At 38.5% G+C, this 11,862-nt stretch overlaps 1 protein-coding gene across 1 annotated transcript; it reads left to right on the top strand.

The window, feature by feature from the left end:
• The first annotated feature begins 1,536 nt into the window (after positions 1–1,536).
• Positions 1,537–10,606, top strand: LOC136425028 (GDP-L-fucose synthase-like). The gene is made up of 11 exons (XM_066413745.1): positions 1,537–1,650; positions 3,068–3,205; positions 5,017–5,131; positions 5,590–5,718; positions 6,333–6,406; positions 6,798–6,931; positions 7,764–7,828; positions 8,285–8,351; positions 8,752–8,831; positions 9,630–9,729; positions 10,457–10,606. Exons 2-11 carry the CDS (start codon positions 3,084–3,086, stop codon positions 10,510–10,512), a joined length of 942 nt encoding a protein of 313 aa, XP_066269842.1. The 5' UTR covers positions 1,537–1,650; positions 3,068–3,083; the 3' UTR covers positions 10,513–10,606.
• The last annotated feature ends 1,256 nt before the right edge of the window (positions 10,607–11,862 follow it).

Below are 11,862 nucleotides of genomic sequence, written 5' to 3'. Positions count from 1 at the left end.
AGAGAACTGAGTATTATAAACTAATACAATCTATGTTTCCCTACTTCATACCCTTAGCAATACAGGCAAATTTATATTTTAATGAGCCTAGACAAACCAGTGATCATAACCCATATTTCCTTTTACATTTTTACAAGAAACAGATTATTCATTCAAGTATTCGAAATCTCAAAAAGCTTTTCTTTTAGATTTAGAAATACACAGAAACTCATATTCCTTTTGAAATTATCCAACCCACTCATCATCGAAAGTGTGGGACTTTTTATATTGCTCTATTTTCCACTGCTTTCTAAGAAGAAAACCCCGCATTAGTACCGTACATATAGAGACGTATTGTAGACTAGCAATATAGTGTGATCTTGTATCACATGTATGCCTTATGTTTTACTTTATGTTTGTACTATGACATTGTTGTCAACATGCAATTAGCCTACGCGCATGAATTTGCAATAAACTGATTATCACATTTTTACCATTACGAAGAAACGAAAAGTCAAATCAATGTAGTTATAATTCTTGCAGTAATTTGACAATGTGTTTATTGATGTATCTGTTTATTATTGTTCTGTTGTGACCTGTACTTAACCTAGTGGGTATATGTGTACAATAAAGGTATTCATTCATTCATTATCAGACCCAAGTAGTTAATTGACCTCCGGGTCATTGGGGGGGGTGGGTGCAAGGTAAATGTGTACTAGTAAATGAGAGAAAAAAGAGTGCGTTTTAATAACTTAAGCGTATATCCTCAAATGTGATGCGAATACTGGCTTTTCTTTTGAAGTGACTTACAGCGTACGTCTCTTAGGCCCAATTTACACTGTCTCGCATTTCTGAGTCGACTTGGTGTCGACTCAGGGCTGTGCAAGGAGAACCCAAGGCCACTCAAGTAGCATTTTATAGTAGAAAAACTCCACTTGAGCAGCCCAAAGCTCCTAATACACAGCCCCAAGTCGACTCAAAAAATGTTGTGTGTACATCGGGCCATAAACACGTCAACATACTACTGCTTTAATCTAATTACCCACGTGCTCGCCAGGGGCATCAAGTTATAATTATCATGACGTCAATGGGAGCCTTGAACATTTCCTCTCACATTTTTACAGTCTGCCTATATGTACATGTATCAACCGTACATAGTTTTTTTATGTATTTAAGTTCTACGTATACTATTTAGATACTACTATTATTTAGAAATACGCAAACAGACACTCTATACAATAGCAATGAACTGGATGATTGACATACTGACAGACTACGTAGTCTTGGAAGGTCGACAGCTAGGAAAGGGTGTGGCAATCTGTCAATCAATTGGCGAGGTAATGGCTGCCTTTAGGACCAATCAGACGAGAGATTCCAGCTCTGTTATAAGACTACTTGTAACCTAATTATAAGACGCAAAGAACAAGTTCAAACAATGGTGCTAGACTGAAAATTTGTCTTGCTGGTTAAGCAATGTAGACTACTGCTCAAAAAGACAAATCAACAGTAAAGGGAGTGGCAATGTGTCAATCAAATGGCGACGTAATGACTCCGATTACGTAGGACCAATCAGGCGAGAGAATCCAGCCTTAGGCTATCTAAACCCCTGCCCGGTAAGTGTCATTCAGTGGTGTCAGTGCACGTTTGCAGGCTGTGACAAGAAGCTCTAAGGTAAGTGTTAGACCTCAACTGAATTATGCTTGTATTGCTGCCATATAGCTTGTGGCTTTTGGGTAGGAGATCGTTTAAAAACACTGTGGGATGTTAAGAAAAGAACAAACTGAAATGGACACCAAGCCACGAAACTTTAAATGAGAAACTTCGCCCAGTGTGTCACCAAAGTTAAAACAGATTTACCCTAAATGCTATGGAAAAGAGCAGAAAACTATTCAAGCTGTGTGCTATGAACAAATTTACAAATACGTTTAAACGTGTACCAACTAGTATAGTACTTGTTTGCATACGTGGCAGCTAAGTTAATGTGTTGCGCCATAATCTAAGGTGGTTGCACCGGTTAACGCTATATCTGTCACTTGGCAAAAAGGTCAACCATTTTGTAGTCTCGAGTATTCGGCCAAGTAGAAACTGTGGAATTCCAGTTCTTCATTCTGAATTAATGAATCATTTAAAGGTATTCTGTGTTAGTTCTGTAAAATACTTGATGTACATTGTATGTGCAGAGTTAAACAGAAAGCGAAATTATTCTCTTTCTCTTACGTACATTTGTACAACAGTTTCCAGTATAGTCCGTATTTACCAAGTTTACCTTTGATTTGATTTGAACAAACACCTGATTGAAGTATTGATGAAACACATAAAAATTGGTCTCTTTTACAACTTTTTCCTAATTTTTATACGTTGAAATTAAGAACTCTACCATACTTACCGAGAAATGCAGGGGTGACCCGATGTGCTTGCCAAAATTGGTTACTAGTATATATAAATGTAGATTTAGTAATCTCCAAGCAGAGGAGGGGTACCGGCTGGTTTTTGACGTGTTTTCAGGTGTTTTTGTGGGTTGGCGACACAAAAAATCAAGCAGAAAGCCCGACAAAAACGCCCAAAACACATTAAAAACCAGCCGGAACCCCTCCTCTGCTTGGAGAGTATAGATTCAGGTATTCGCCTTCTAAAAGCCGCCAAAGCAGATACATTCTACGAACACAGAAAGTGAAGTTTATAGTATATAGTCAGTAAAGACCATGTGAGCTTACAAGAATGAAACCTTTTCTATTTCGATAACCTATAAGGAGGAAGCGAATAGAAGGTTTATACGTACGGTGAAGCAAGTTATCGAGTTTTGTTTCCAGAAGAAAAAAATAACTACGGCTAAATTCAACTTTATCTCTAACCAAATCAGTCGTAAACAGTAACTTTTGCAAAGCAAGACTACTCGAAGCTTAGCCTATTTGTCAATGAGGTTTAGACAACTAGGTAGTAAGATACGCAAGGTATTTTTACTCAAGCGACTTACTAATCTAATATGTGAATTACCGTAGTGGGAAAGAAAATTTATCTGATAGTGTATATGAACATGTAGATTATGATATTTGCTTGTATGTGAACATGTATTTCTTGTTGTTTTCAGACTGAAACTAACAACAATGAAGGTACTAGTGACAGGCGCAACAGGGCTGGTAGGCCAGGCTATCCAGCGGGTCGTGGCTGAAAACCCCACCGACGGAGAAGAGTGGGTGTTTGTGTCAACCAAGGATGCAGATCTCACGTAAGTTTGCCCCAAAATTATATGAGAGAGAGTCTGTGTGTGTGTGTGTGAGAGAGAGAGAGAGTGAGAGAGAGAGAGAGAGAGAAAGAGGGGGACCGTGTGTCATCCTACAAAAGCGACAAAGAACACCGTGCTATGTAGTTACTATACCCATAGCCCCTCTTCTCAAACTAGATATCAAAATAGAGACGTGCAACTATTTTCGGTAGGCACTATTTACATTCTATGCCTTTTGTGTAGATTGACATTTGGCCCTCCAAATGTCACAAACTTGTCCAACAACTTATCAATACTTGTCATTCTACTGCCATGTTAAATGGAGATACCGTACCATACACGCACTTAGATGCTAACTTTCTTGCTAAACAATTGTGTATGAAAGAACGTATGAAAACTTGGGCAACAACTCTTACTAGAAACTAATGCACTATGCAGAAGACTGTGTCGTACATGATAAAAGTATAGCACATACTAATGTATAGTCTGGGATTTTCGGATGTCTACGGAATTTCTTATCTACTGTCCTATCTTTATAATGCAAAGATTACCACGTGTCACAAGATATCGCACTGGAGGTTCAAATGTTTTCGGCAGGATTTGTTTACATTATGTGCATTCGGTGAGTTTTGTGTGCATTGACCTCTGACCCCTGTAATCGTCCAAACTGGTTCAACTAGTTCACTGTAACAGGCTGCCTACGTGACTGCATTTTTCGGCTGTCATTTGTCAGGGAGTGACCTGGATAAGATCATAATGAACGGCCGATATGACTCTAAGGCCGGAGAACACTGTATTCATGCGCGACCTCGGGGTCAGGTGACGCTGGTACATAAAGAAGTCCGGCCAAAATTCTTGAACAGTGGGTAGAAAGTCGCACATGAGAGGCATCCAAGTGTTGACTGTTTTGTGTGGTGTAGGAGTATGTCGGCTTTGAAACAGTTTTGGACTGTGACGTTTTTTCCAGTTCGTTTCCAGTTCAAACATATTTTATTAGCTGTTTTCTTTTCTTATATTTCTCTAGTGCTCAACTTACTATGTAAAAACGGCTAGATTGAGAAAGGGGCAACAAAATGATCGACTTCGATTTCATCGAAAACACTTGCGCTGTGACCTTTCCTTTGCTTGTTTGCCTCAGGCGTAATGATTAAATTGATCACCGACTCAAAAACTAACCACGGACGGGCACCCGGCTTTTCTCGGGTGTATACGCGCTAGCCGCCGCCTGGATTAGTTAAAGCTCTCGGTAGATTTTACCTAAGTTAAGGATCAGTTAACATATATAGTCTTTGGGGTAGTGGAAGATGAATCTACTTACTTTTCTTATAATCTGAGAATTCCTTGATTTCAATGGTAGAATCGTCTCATAGCCAGGAATAGTGGTAAAGTACACGAGTTGTCGTTTATTAGATTAATATTTGATTTATGTAGGCAGTCCAATACTTATTCAGCTAGTCGACATCTATTGCTAACTCAATGTAGTCATCCGACATTGTTGTCCTATAATTTGGGGCATGCAATTATTTGGTTCAATGCAGCAGTAACTATTCCGTTTTTTTCCAAGGTCCTTGGTTTTTTCACAATCTTTTGCTGGCTGCGGTTAATGACCCATCTCCTAGGGGGCGATAACCTTCAATTTTGCCGGCCGCTGGGAGCGCGATTTTGAGCCCTCTGCAAAGACAATTCCCAGAGAATGTACTAGTGCTTGTACTTCAGAGAAAAGCTTAAAGCCGGTGTTTTTAGCCAACAATTAGCCTAATTTCAATGTTTTTATGAAACCACTTTTATAAACTTAACATTTCATTAATCAATAGGGATGGCGAAGCAACCGAGGCGCTTTTCCAGAAGCACAAACCAACCCACGTGATCCATCTCGCTGCTATGGTTGGTGGACTGTTCCGCAACATGAAGTACCCGGTCGACCTCCTGGTAAGATAGCTCTCTGATTGGTCAGAATGATAATGACTTTATCGTGCAATAGTTGTATATTTGATACAATGCATGGCAACTTGGACAACAATGCTGGAACAAAATCTATTTTAGATTACATTTAGTATTGGTTATTTGTACTTGTTTTTGATGATTGCAATTTGCATTCTAGATCTTATGATACTGTAAATGCAGAAATGTTCACGGGGATTTAATTTCGCGGTAGGGAGAAAATGGAGTGTTCACGGTGGTTTTGAGTTTGTGTTTGAAATAATAATGGCGCTACATTCACACAATAGAACAGTTTTTCGGGGTGGTTTTAAGTCCTCGGTGAAGAGTTCACCGCAAATACCGCGAACACAAAACCACCGCGAACATTTCTGCATTTACAGTATCAACATTCTTATAGTGTTAACATGCGATGGAAACTAAAACTACAGTTTATATTGTATTTCCAGAGGAACAATTTGCACATCAACGACAATGTTCTGTACAACTCGTACAAGACTGGCGTCCAGAAGTGCGTGTCCTGTCTCTCTACCTGTATCTTCCCCGACAAGACAAAGTACCCAATAAACGAGACCATGGTGAGTTGAGTTAGCTCCGTAAAGAGTGGGGGTATTGTTTTTTGGTGTGTGTCTGTGTGTGTCTTTGTGTGTGCGTTTCTATGCCTTGTTTCTGTTTCCGGATATTTGTGTTCAGCATAACTACAGAACCTCTGGATTTCGATTATATTGGATATGTGGGTAAATCTTAGGAAGACAAAGGTCAAAGTCGATTATAGGCCTAACGCGCCTACTTGCGGCCGACACTGGTACTGCAGCATTTCTTAAACATTCTGTCTTGGACATGGTATGGTCATCCTTTTGGGTTGTAGATAGCTGTTATGCTCGGAAATAAGTAACATAAGTTTGGACCCCCTAGCATCTTGTTATTATTTTTATCTATTTCTCTTTGCAAGTGGGTTAGCCCTCTGCTGTAGTCTTCGCACACTTGTGTGGCCCAAGGGACATAGAAACAGAGATAGGCGCAGCCCTATACACCATACGATGTGGGGAGGACTTAAACCTTTTAAATTGTCTTTCCCACATCGCATCTATTAAATCATTATCATCATCATTATGATTATTACTATTGTCATTGTTATGTATAGCCCATAGCTACTATTACTAATGATAGACTGGTGTTGTTATTATTTTAGCTTCATCTTGGACCACCCCATCCGTCTAACTTTGGGTTCTCATACGCCAAGAGGATGATTGACATCGAGAACAGGTGAGTTTTAGACCTTAATGTTTTTCTTTCTAATTGAATTATACGATAAAATATCTTTCATATATAATTTATCAATAGAGAAGTTACTCAAGCCACTGGATACGTTTTGTAAACGGTCAAACGTTAAAAAGCATCATTTTTCATTCATTGGCTATCATTTTTTTCTTTTCAAAGACTTTTCGCCAGTGACTGAAAACAATTTCCTTTAGATTCAGTCACTGACGAAACATAGCGGAAGGTCATCTGAAACCTTTGACTGTTTACAAAAGTTATCCAGTAGCTTGGGTAACTTTTGTGTATCTTTTTACTTGTTTATATCAATGTTTTTAACGTCTGGTGAGCTATCACTGTTTTATGAAGAGCATTTCTCATATTCTCACTTTACTCGTAGGGCATTCAACAAGCAGTACGGCTGCAAGTTCACTTCCGTCATTCCCACCAACGTCTTCGGACCCTGGGACAACTTCAACCTGCAGGACGGTCACGTTATGCCTGGACTCATCAACAAGATCTTCAGCGCAAAACGTACGTATTCTACAAGCTGATTTACAATGTTCGCCCATTAATATCAATCCGCCAGGTTACATAAATCCGCCATTTTGAAAAACAGTCGGTTTGAGATATTTCTAGTGAAGCCCCCCCCCCCCCCCAGGTATGCTCAGTTTAGATATACAGGAGTGCATTATACTGGGGAACGTTGGGTTGGAGATCTGTTTGGACGTATATATATTTCCAGGGTGGTGGAATTATGTACTCTGGTGGAATTATGTTATAATTAGTAGATGTTACTGCATGTAAGCACATCTTTTCGATCAAACGCCAAAGATAGCAGTACACTCAACAGTGAAGTAGAAAAACACAACTAGCTGTGTAACTTATTACAGGTTTGCGATAACAAAACCTATGTTGTTCCAAGGACATTATATAATGTCCTTGGTTGTTCTCACTCAAATCTAAAACACACGGTTTGAGCGTCTCTGATTGGTCAGCCCCTGAATTCCTGTCTCAGAAACCCCTACGTTTCTGAATTTTCCGACAAGTATTTCACCGGTGTGGGCCTAGTGGGCGATTGGAGATTAATGTAGTATCTCACCTCCGGCGAAAATTTGTATTTCTTGACAAGTAGTATGTATTGGCATGTATCGAAATCAGTTAGAATCTATTTCAACATGGATAATGAAATCAAAATGCACGTGCAAAAAGAACAGACAATTATGAAGACTGTGGTGCAAGAATGAAGTAAAAACACTTGATTTTACTAATCTATGTGTTGACATTAGTGAAACAGCAAAAAAAATTGTTTCCACAATCTTTTACTTCTGCAAGTGATTTAAATTGTTTTGTTATGATTTTACAGGAGATGGTACCCCTTTCACGGTATGGGGGACTGGTGCGGCAAGAAGACAATTCATCTACTCTTACGTAAGTCTCATAACTTATTATGATATTCCATAGTTGCAAACATCAGAAACACTTTGTATTGATATATCATACATACTCTTTCTTTAAGAACTTCAAGAGAGAAGACACATGTAAAATATATTTTAGCGCGCGGTAGAATAGCTTTTGAAATTAGGTATAAGTGTTTTGCTTCTTCCTTATCCACTATCAACACTTAAAGTAAATGCCCTTAGTCCTTGATGTAATAGTATAACTATTGCATTTAACCAATATGGGCAAGAATATGCCAATAATTATCATCATCATTATACTAGTATCGTATTATAGATATCTAACAATGTTTGACTTGAGCAAAATCACTACTACGATAACGCTCAATTATGAATTCTATTTAGCTGCAATGGTTATTTTTGTGAATTTTGAGAGGACACTGCAAAACTGTTTTGTAATTTTATGAATGTTCAATGTACCCTCCAGGACCTTGCCAAGCTGATAGTTTGGGCCATGAGGGAATACGATGAGATCGACCCAATCATTCTATCAGGTAACTATAGAAACAGTGACTCCATACATACATGCATATATACATACATACACATCTACATACATACATACATACATGTACACACCTACAAACATACATACTTCTACAGATATACATAAATACATATATACATACATACATACATACATACATACATACATACATACATACATACATACATACAGTACATACATGCATACATACATACATACATACATACATACATACAACATGCTTCTTGCGGCCCTTTCATTTGTCATGACCCTAGAACTTTGATGACCAAAACCTTCCACTTAAACTACATATAACTAGTATAAGATAACAAAATAGTGTGTACGAATGTAATATGAACTCACAATAAATTCTATTAATGACTGACCATTATTGTTTTTGAATATAGTCCCTGAGGAAGCTGAGATCTCCATTAAGGAACTGGCTGAGATGGTGATCGAAGCCATGGAGTTCAAGGGAGAAGTTCTCGTATCCTTTTTCAAAAACATGCGTTTGTGCTTCCTCATATCATTACCTGATCAAGGAGAGCAGTATGCCCTTCCTTTTCTCAGTCTAGTCCCTTTTAAACAGGTTGGAGAACCGCTTGTCTTGTTGGCTATGTCTTCGAATCATAGTCTATTAACTCCTTTAGTAGGACAATGTGGGAACAGCCAGTCTTCTTGAAAGAAAAATGACAATATTAGCGACAATTGTGTCCCTTTTAAACAGGTTGTAGACCCGCTTGTCTTGTTGGCTATGTCTTCGAATCATAGTCTAGCAACTCCTTTAGTAGGACAATGTGGGAACAGCTAGTCCTCAAGAAAAAATGGCAATATTAGCGACAATTTTGCCCCTTTTAAACAGGTTTTAGACCCGCTTGTCTTGTTGGCTATGTCTTCGAATCATAGTCTAGTAACTCCTTTAGTAGGACAATGTGGGAACAGCCAGTCTTCAATAAACATGACAATATTTTCGAGAATTGTACCCAAACTAATGTATCTCAATGTATCTAGTGTCTGTATCTATTGCTCTGAATTCCCATTGCGAATCGTGGGCTACTTTCTGTAACTGTTCTGGATGTATACCTTACATATACATACGTTTAAGACTATTATAGCAGTGGCGTAACCTGAATAGAAAGTCTAGTTTGCTTGTTTGTGTGCTTGTTTGTTTGTTTTAACCACAAACGTAAAACAAAAGCTGTCCTTATGTTTAAGCTCTACTGCAACATATGGATCTTACCTTATATACTTCATTGCATACGATCCTTAACTTAACAATGTTCAGTACGACACCACCAAATCCGACGGCCAGCTGAAGAAAACTGCTGACAACGCCAAACTGAAGGGATACCTACCGGACTTCAAGTTCACCGACATGAAAACTGGTAAGAAAACCTTAAATCTTGATAAAACTCGCCAACAACTGCCTGCAAAAGTTATTAAGAAATTGCAATTTCTAATGCAAAGAATCGAACTCAAATGTTGGGCTGTATGCAATATAACACCAGTCTTTGTCAAGGTAAGGATCCACCGCAAGTATGACGTCACTTTATGTAGATTATGAACACGTGACTTGGTGAACAGTGGATCAAACTTTGTAGATAGTCTGTGACATCCTCCGTCTCTATATATGACTGCACATCTCATTCCCAAAAATGTATTCACAGAATGGCTTTTCCAATATGACTATTTGTAAAGATGTAGTGTAACAAAGGGAAGTTTATCTTTATTTTTTCAAAAATATTGGTCCACACTAAGCTATAATTTCAGAGGGGTGCTGTATCTAAGATAAGATAATTGTGGCGTCGAGATGGCGCATGCGCAATGGCATGGTGTTTGGTCCAGACACCAGAGGCCATGGGTCACCCAATCACCTGCCATGACATCAATGTTTTAGCCTTGGGGAAGGCACGACTTTCCTCACACTACCCATGGGTACCTGACTTCGTAAATGTGGTGGGAGGAGAGGGATGGGCTCTACCTTCCAATACCCTACCCTAGACACAGTGGATAACAACCCACTGCCCCTCCGGCCTCAAAATGGCTATGGGATCACTTTTACCTTTTGTTTACAATCATATAAATTTATATTTATGTATTTGTTCCCTAAAGCTGTGAAAGAGACAGTCCAGTGGTTTGTCAACAATCAGGACGTCGCCAGGAAGTAAAAGAAGACACCGCCTTCTACTGATGGTCCAGTCATCAGCCATCTTCAATCTTAATCATAACTAAATATAACCATTATGGGTGTTTATATATTGCGAGGGATGTAGTCTTATATTGTCAATGATAAGTACAAGTAGTCTGTTTTCCAATAGTTCATTTCATTTGGTCTTTTAAGAATCACGTTTTGATGTATATTAGATTTACAAACTGAATTCACTGTAGTGATTTGCAATTAATCAATCATTTATCAATAATTCATTTGATGTAGATACTTTATTATACCATTCAGAAAATGACTGCCTCTTTATGTTCAATCAGTGATTAGATTTAGGACAGGCCAGTAGTATGTGTGTATAAATGTTATAGGTGGTATAGACTATATTAACAATAACATCACGTTATATATCAACCAAGTTACAGTATAACTAATGTTTGCTCTGTGGGTCTTTCGGCTTAACCTACATACGAAGTAAAAACTTACAGTACAAAAACTTTTCTTTTCATATACACATGGAATATTGACTTTGTGGTGAAAATCGCATATCAATAGAGGAAATATAGAAACGGGTATCAAAACTGTATTACATTTCTGCAATGTTATTAAAGGCGATAGAATCGAAGAGATTGAAGTGTGGTGTTCTAATTTTCTTCGCATGTTTTAGTCATGTTGGATGGATGGATGGATGGATGGATGGATGGATGGATGGATGGATGGATGGATAAATAGAGGAATGAATGACTGAATGAATGAGTGAGTGAGTGAGTGAGTGAGCGAGCGAGCGAGCGAGCGAGCGAGCGAGAGTGAATCAATAAATAGACACATGGTTGAATGAATGACATATCCAAACAGGAAGTTTCACTGCAGTACCATACAAGTTGCCAGAGGGCCCAAACTCTAATCATTTCGAGATCTTATGAAGACCAACCCACAAGACAAGACAATACAGGGCAGATGATACAGTGACTGCTTCGGAAAGGAAATTTTGTTCCCTCCAGAGATGGTTAGCATGACAAGAAAGAAAAAATAATGGGAAATATATCGTTTTGTAGTCTTAATTGCACTTGTAGAAGTGTCACCAATATGGTAGCCTTGAGTGTAGTTGCTAACTTGGTAAATGATACCAGGCTACCATACTAGCTATAGTGTCACTTTGTGCACTTCTTGAATACAGGAATAAAATACTAGTGGGCTCACAGTGACACCGTGTTTTGTCACTTCGATTTTTGTTACAACATTTATGGTGTCTACTTTGAAAATTTAGGTAATATCTTGTTTTTTTACCCATCTTGTATTCTTCCCACCCTCTCGCATTAAATGTGGAGTCTGCAGACGATGTCATCTATAAGATTTG

Source organism: Branchiostoma lanceolatum, chromosome 19 (assembly GCF_035083965.1).
Source record: "Branchiostoma lanceolatum isolate klBraLanc5 chromosome 19, klBraLanc5.hap2, whole genome shotgun sequence".
Classification (NCBI taxonomy): Eukaryota; Metazoa; Chordata; class Leptocardii; order Amphioxiformes; family Branchiostomatidae; genus Branchiostoma; species Branchiostoma lanceolatum.
Note: the sequence above shows the minus strand (reverse complement) of the source record. Positions and strands in the feature narration are given on the sequence as shown.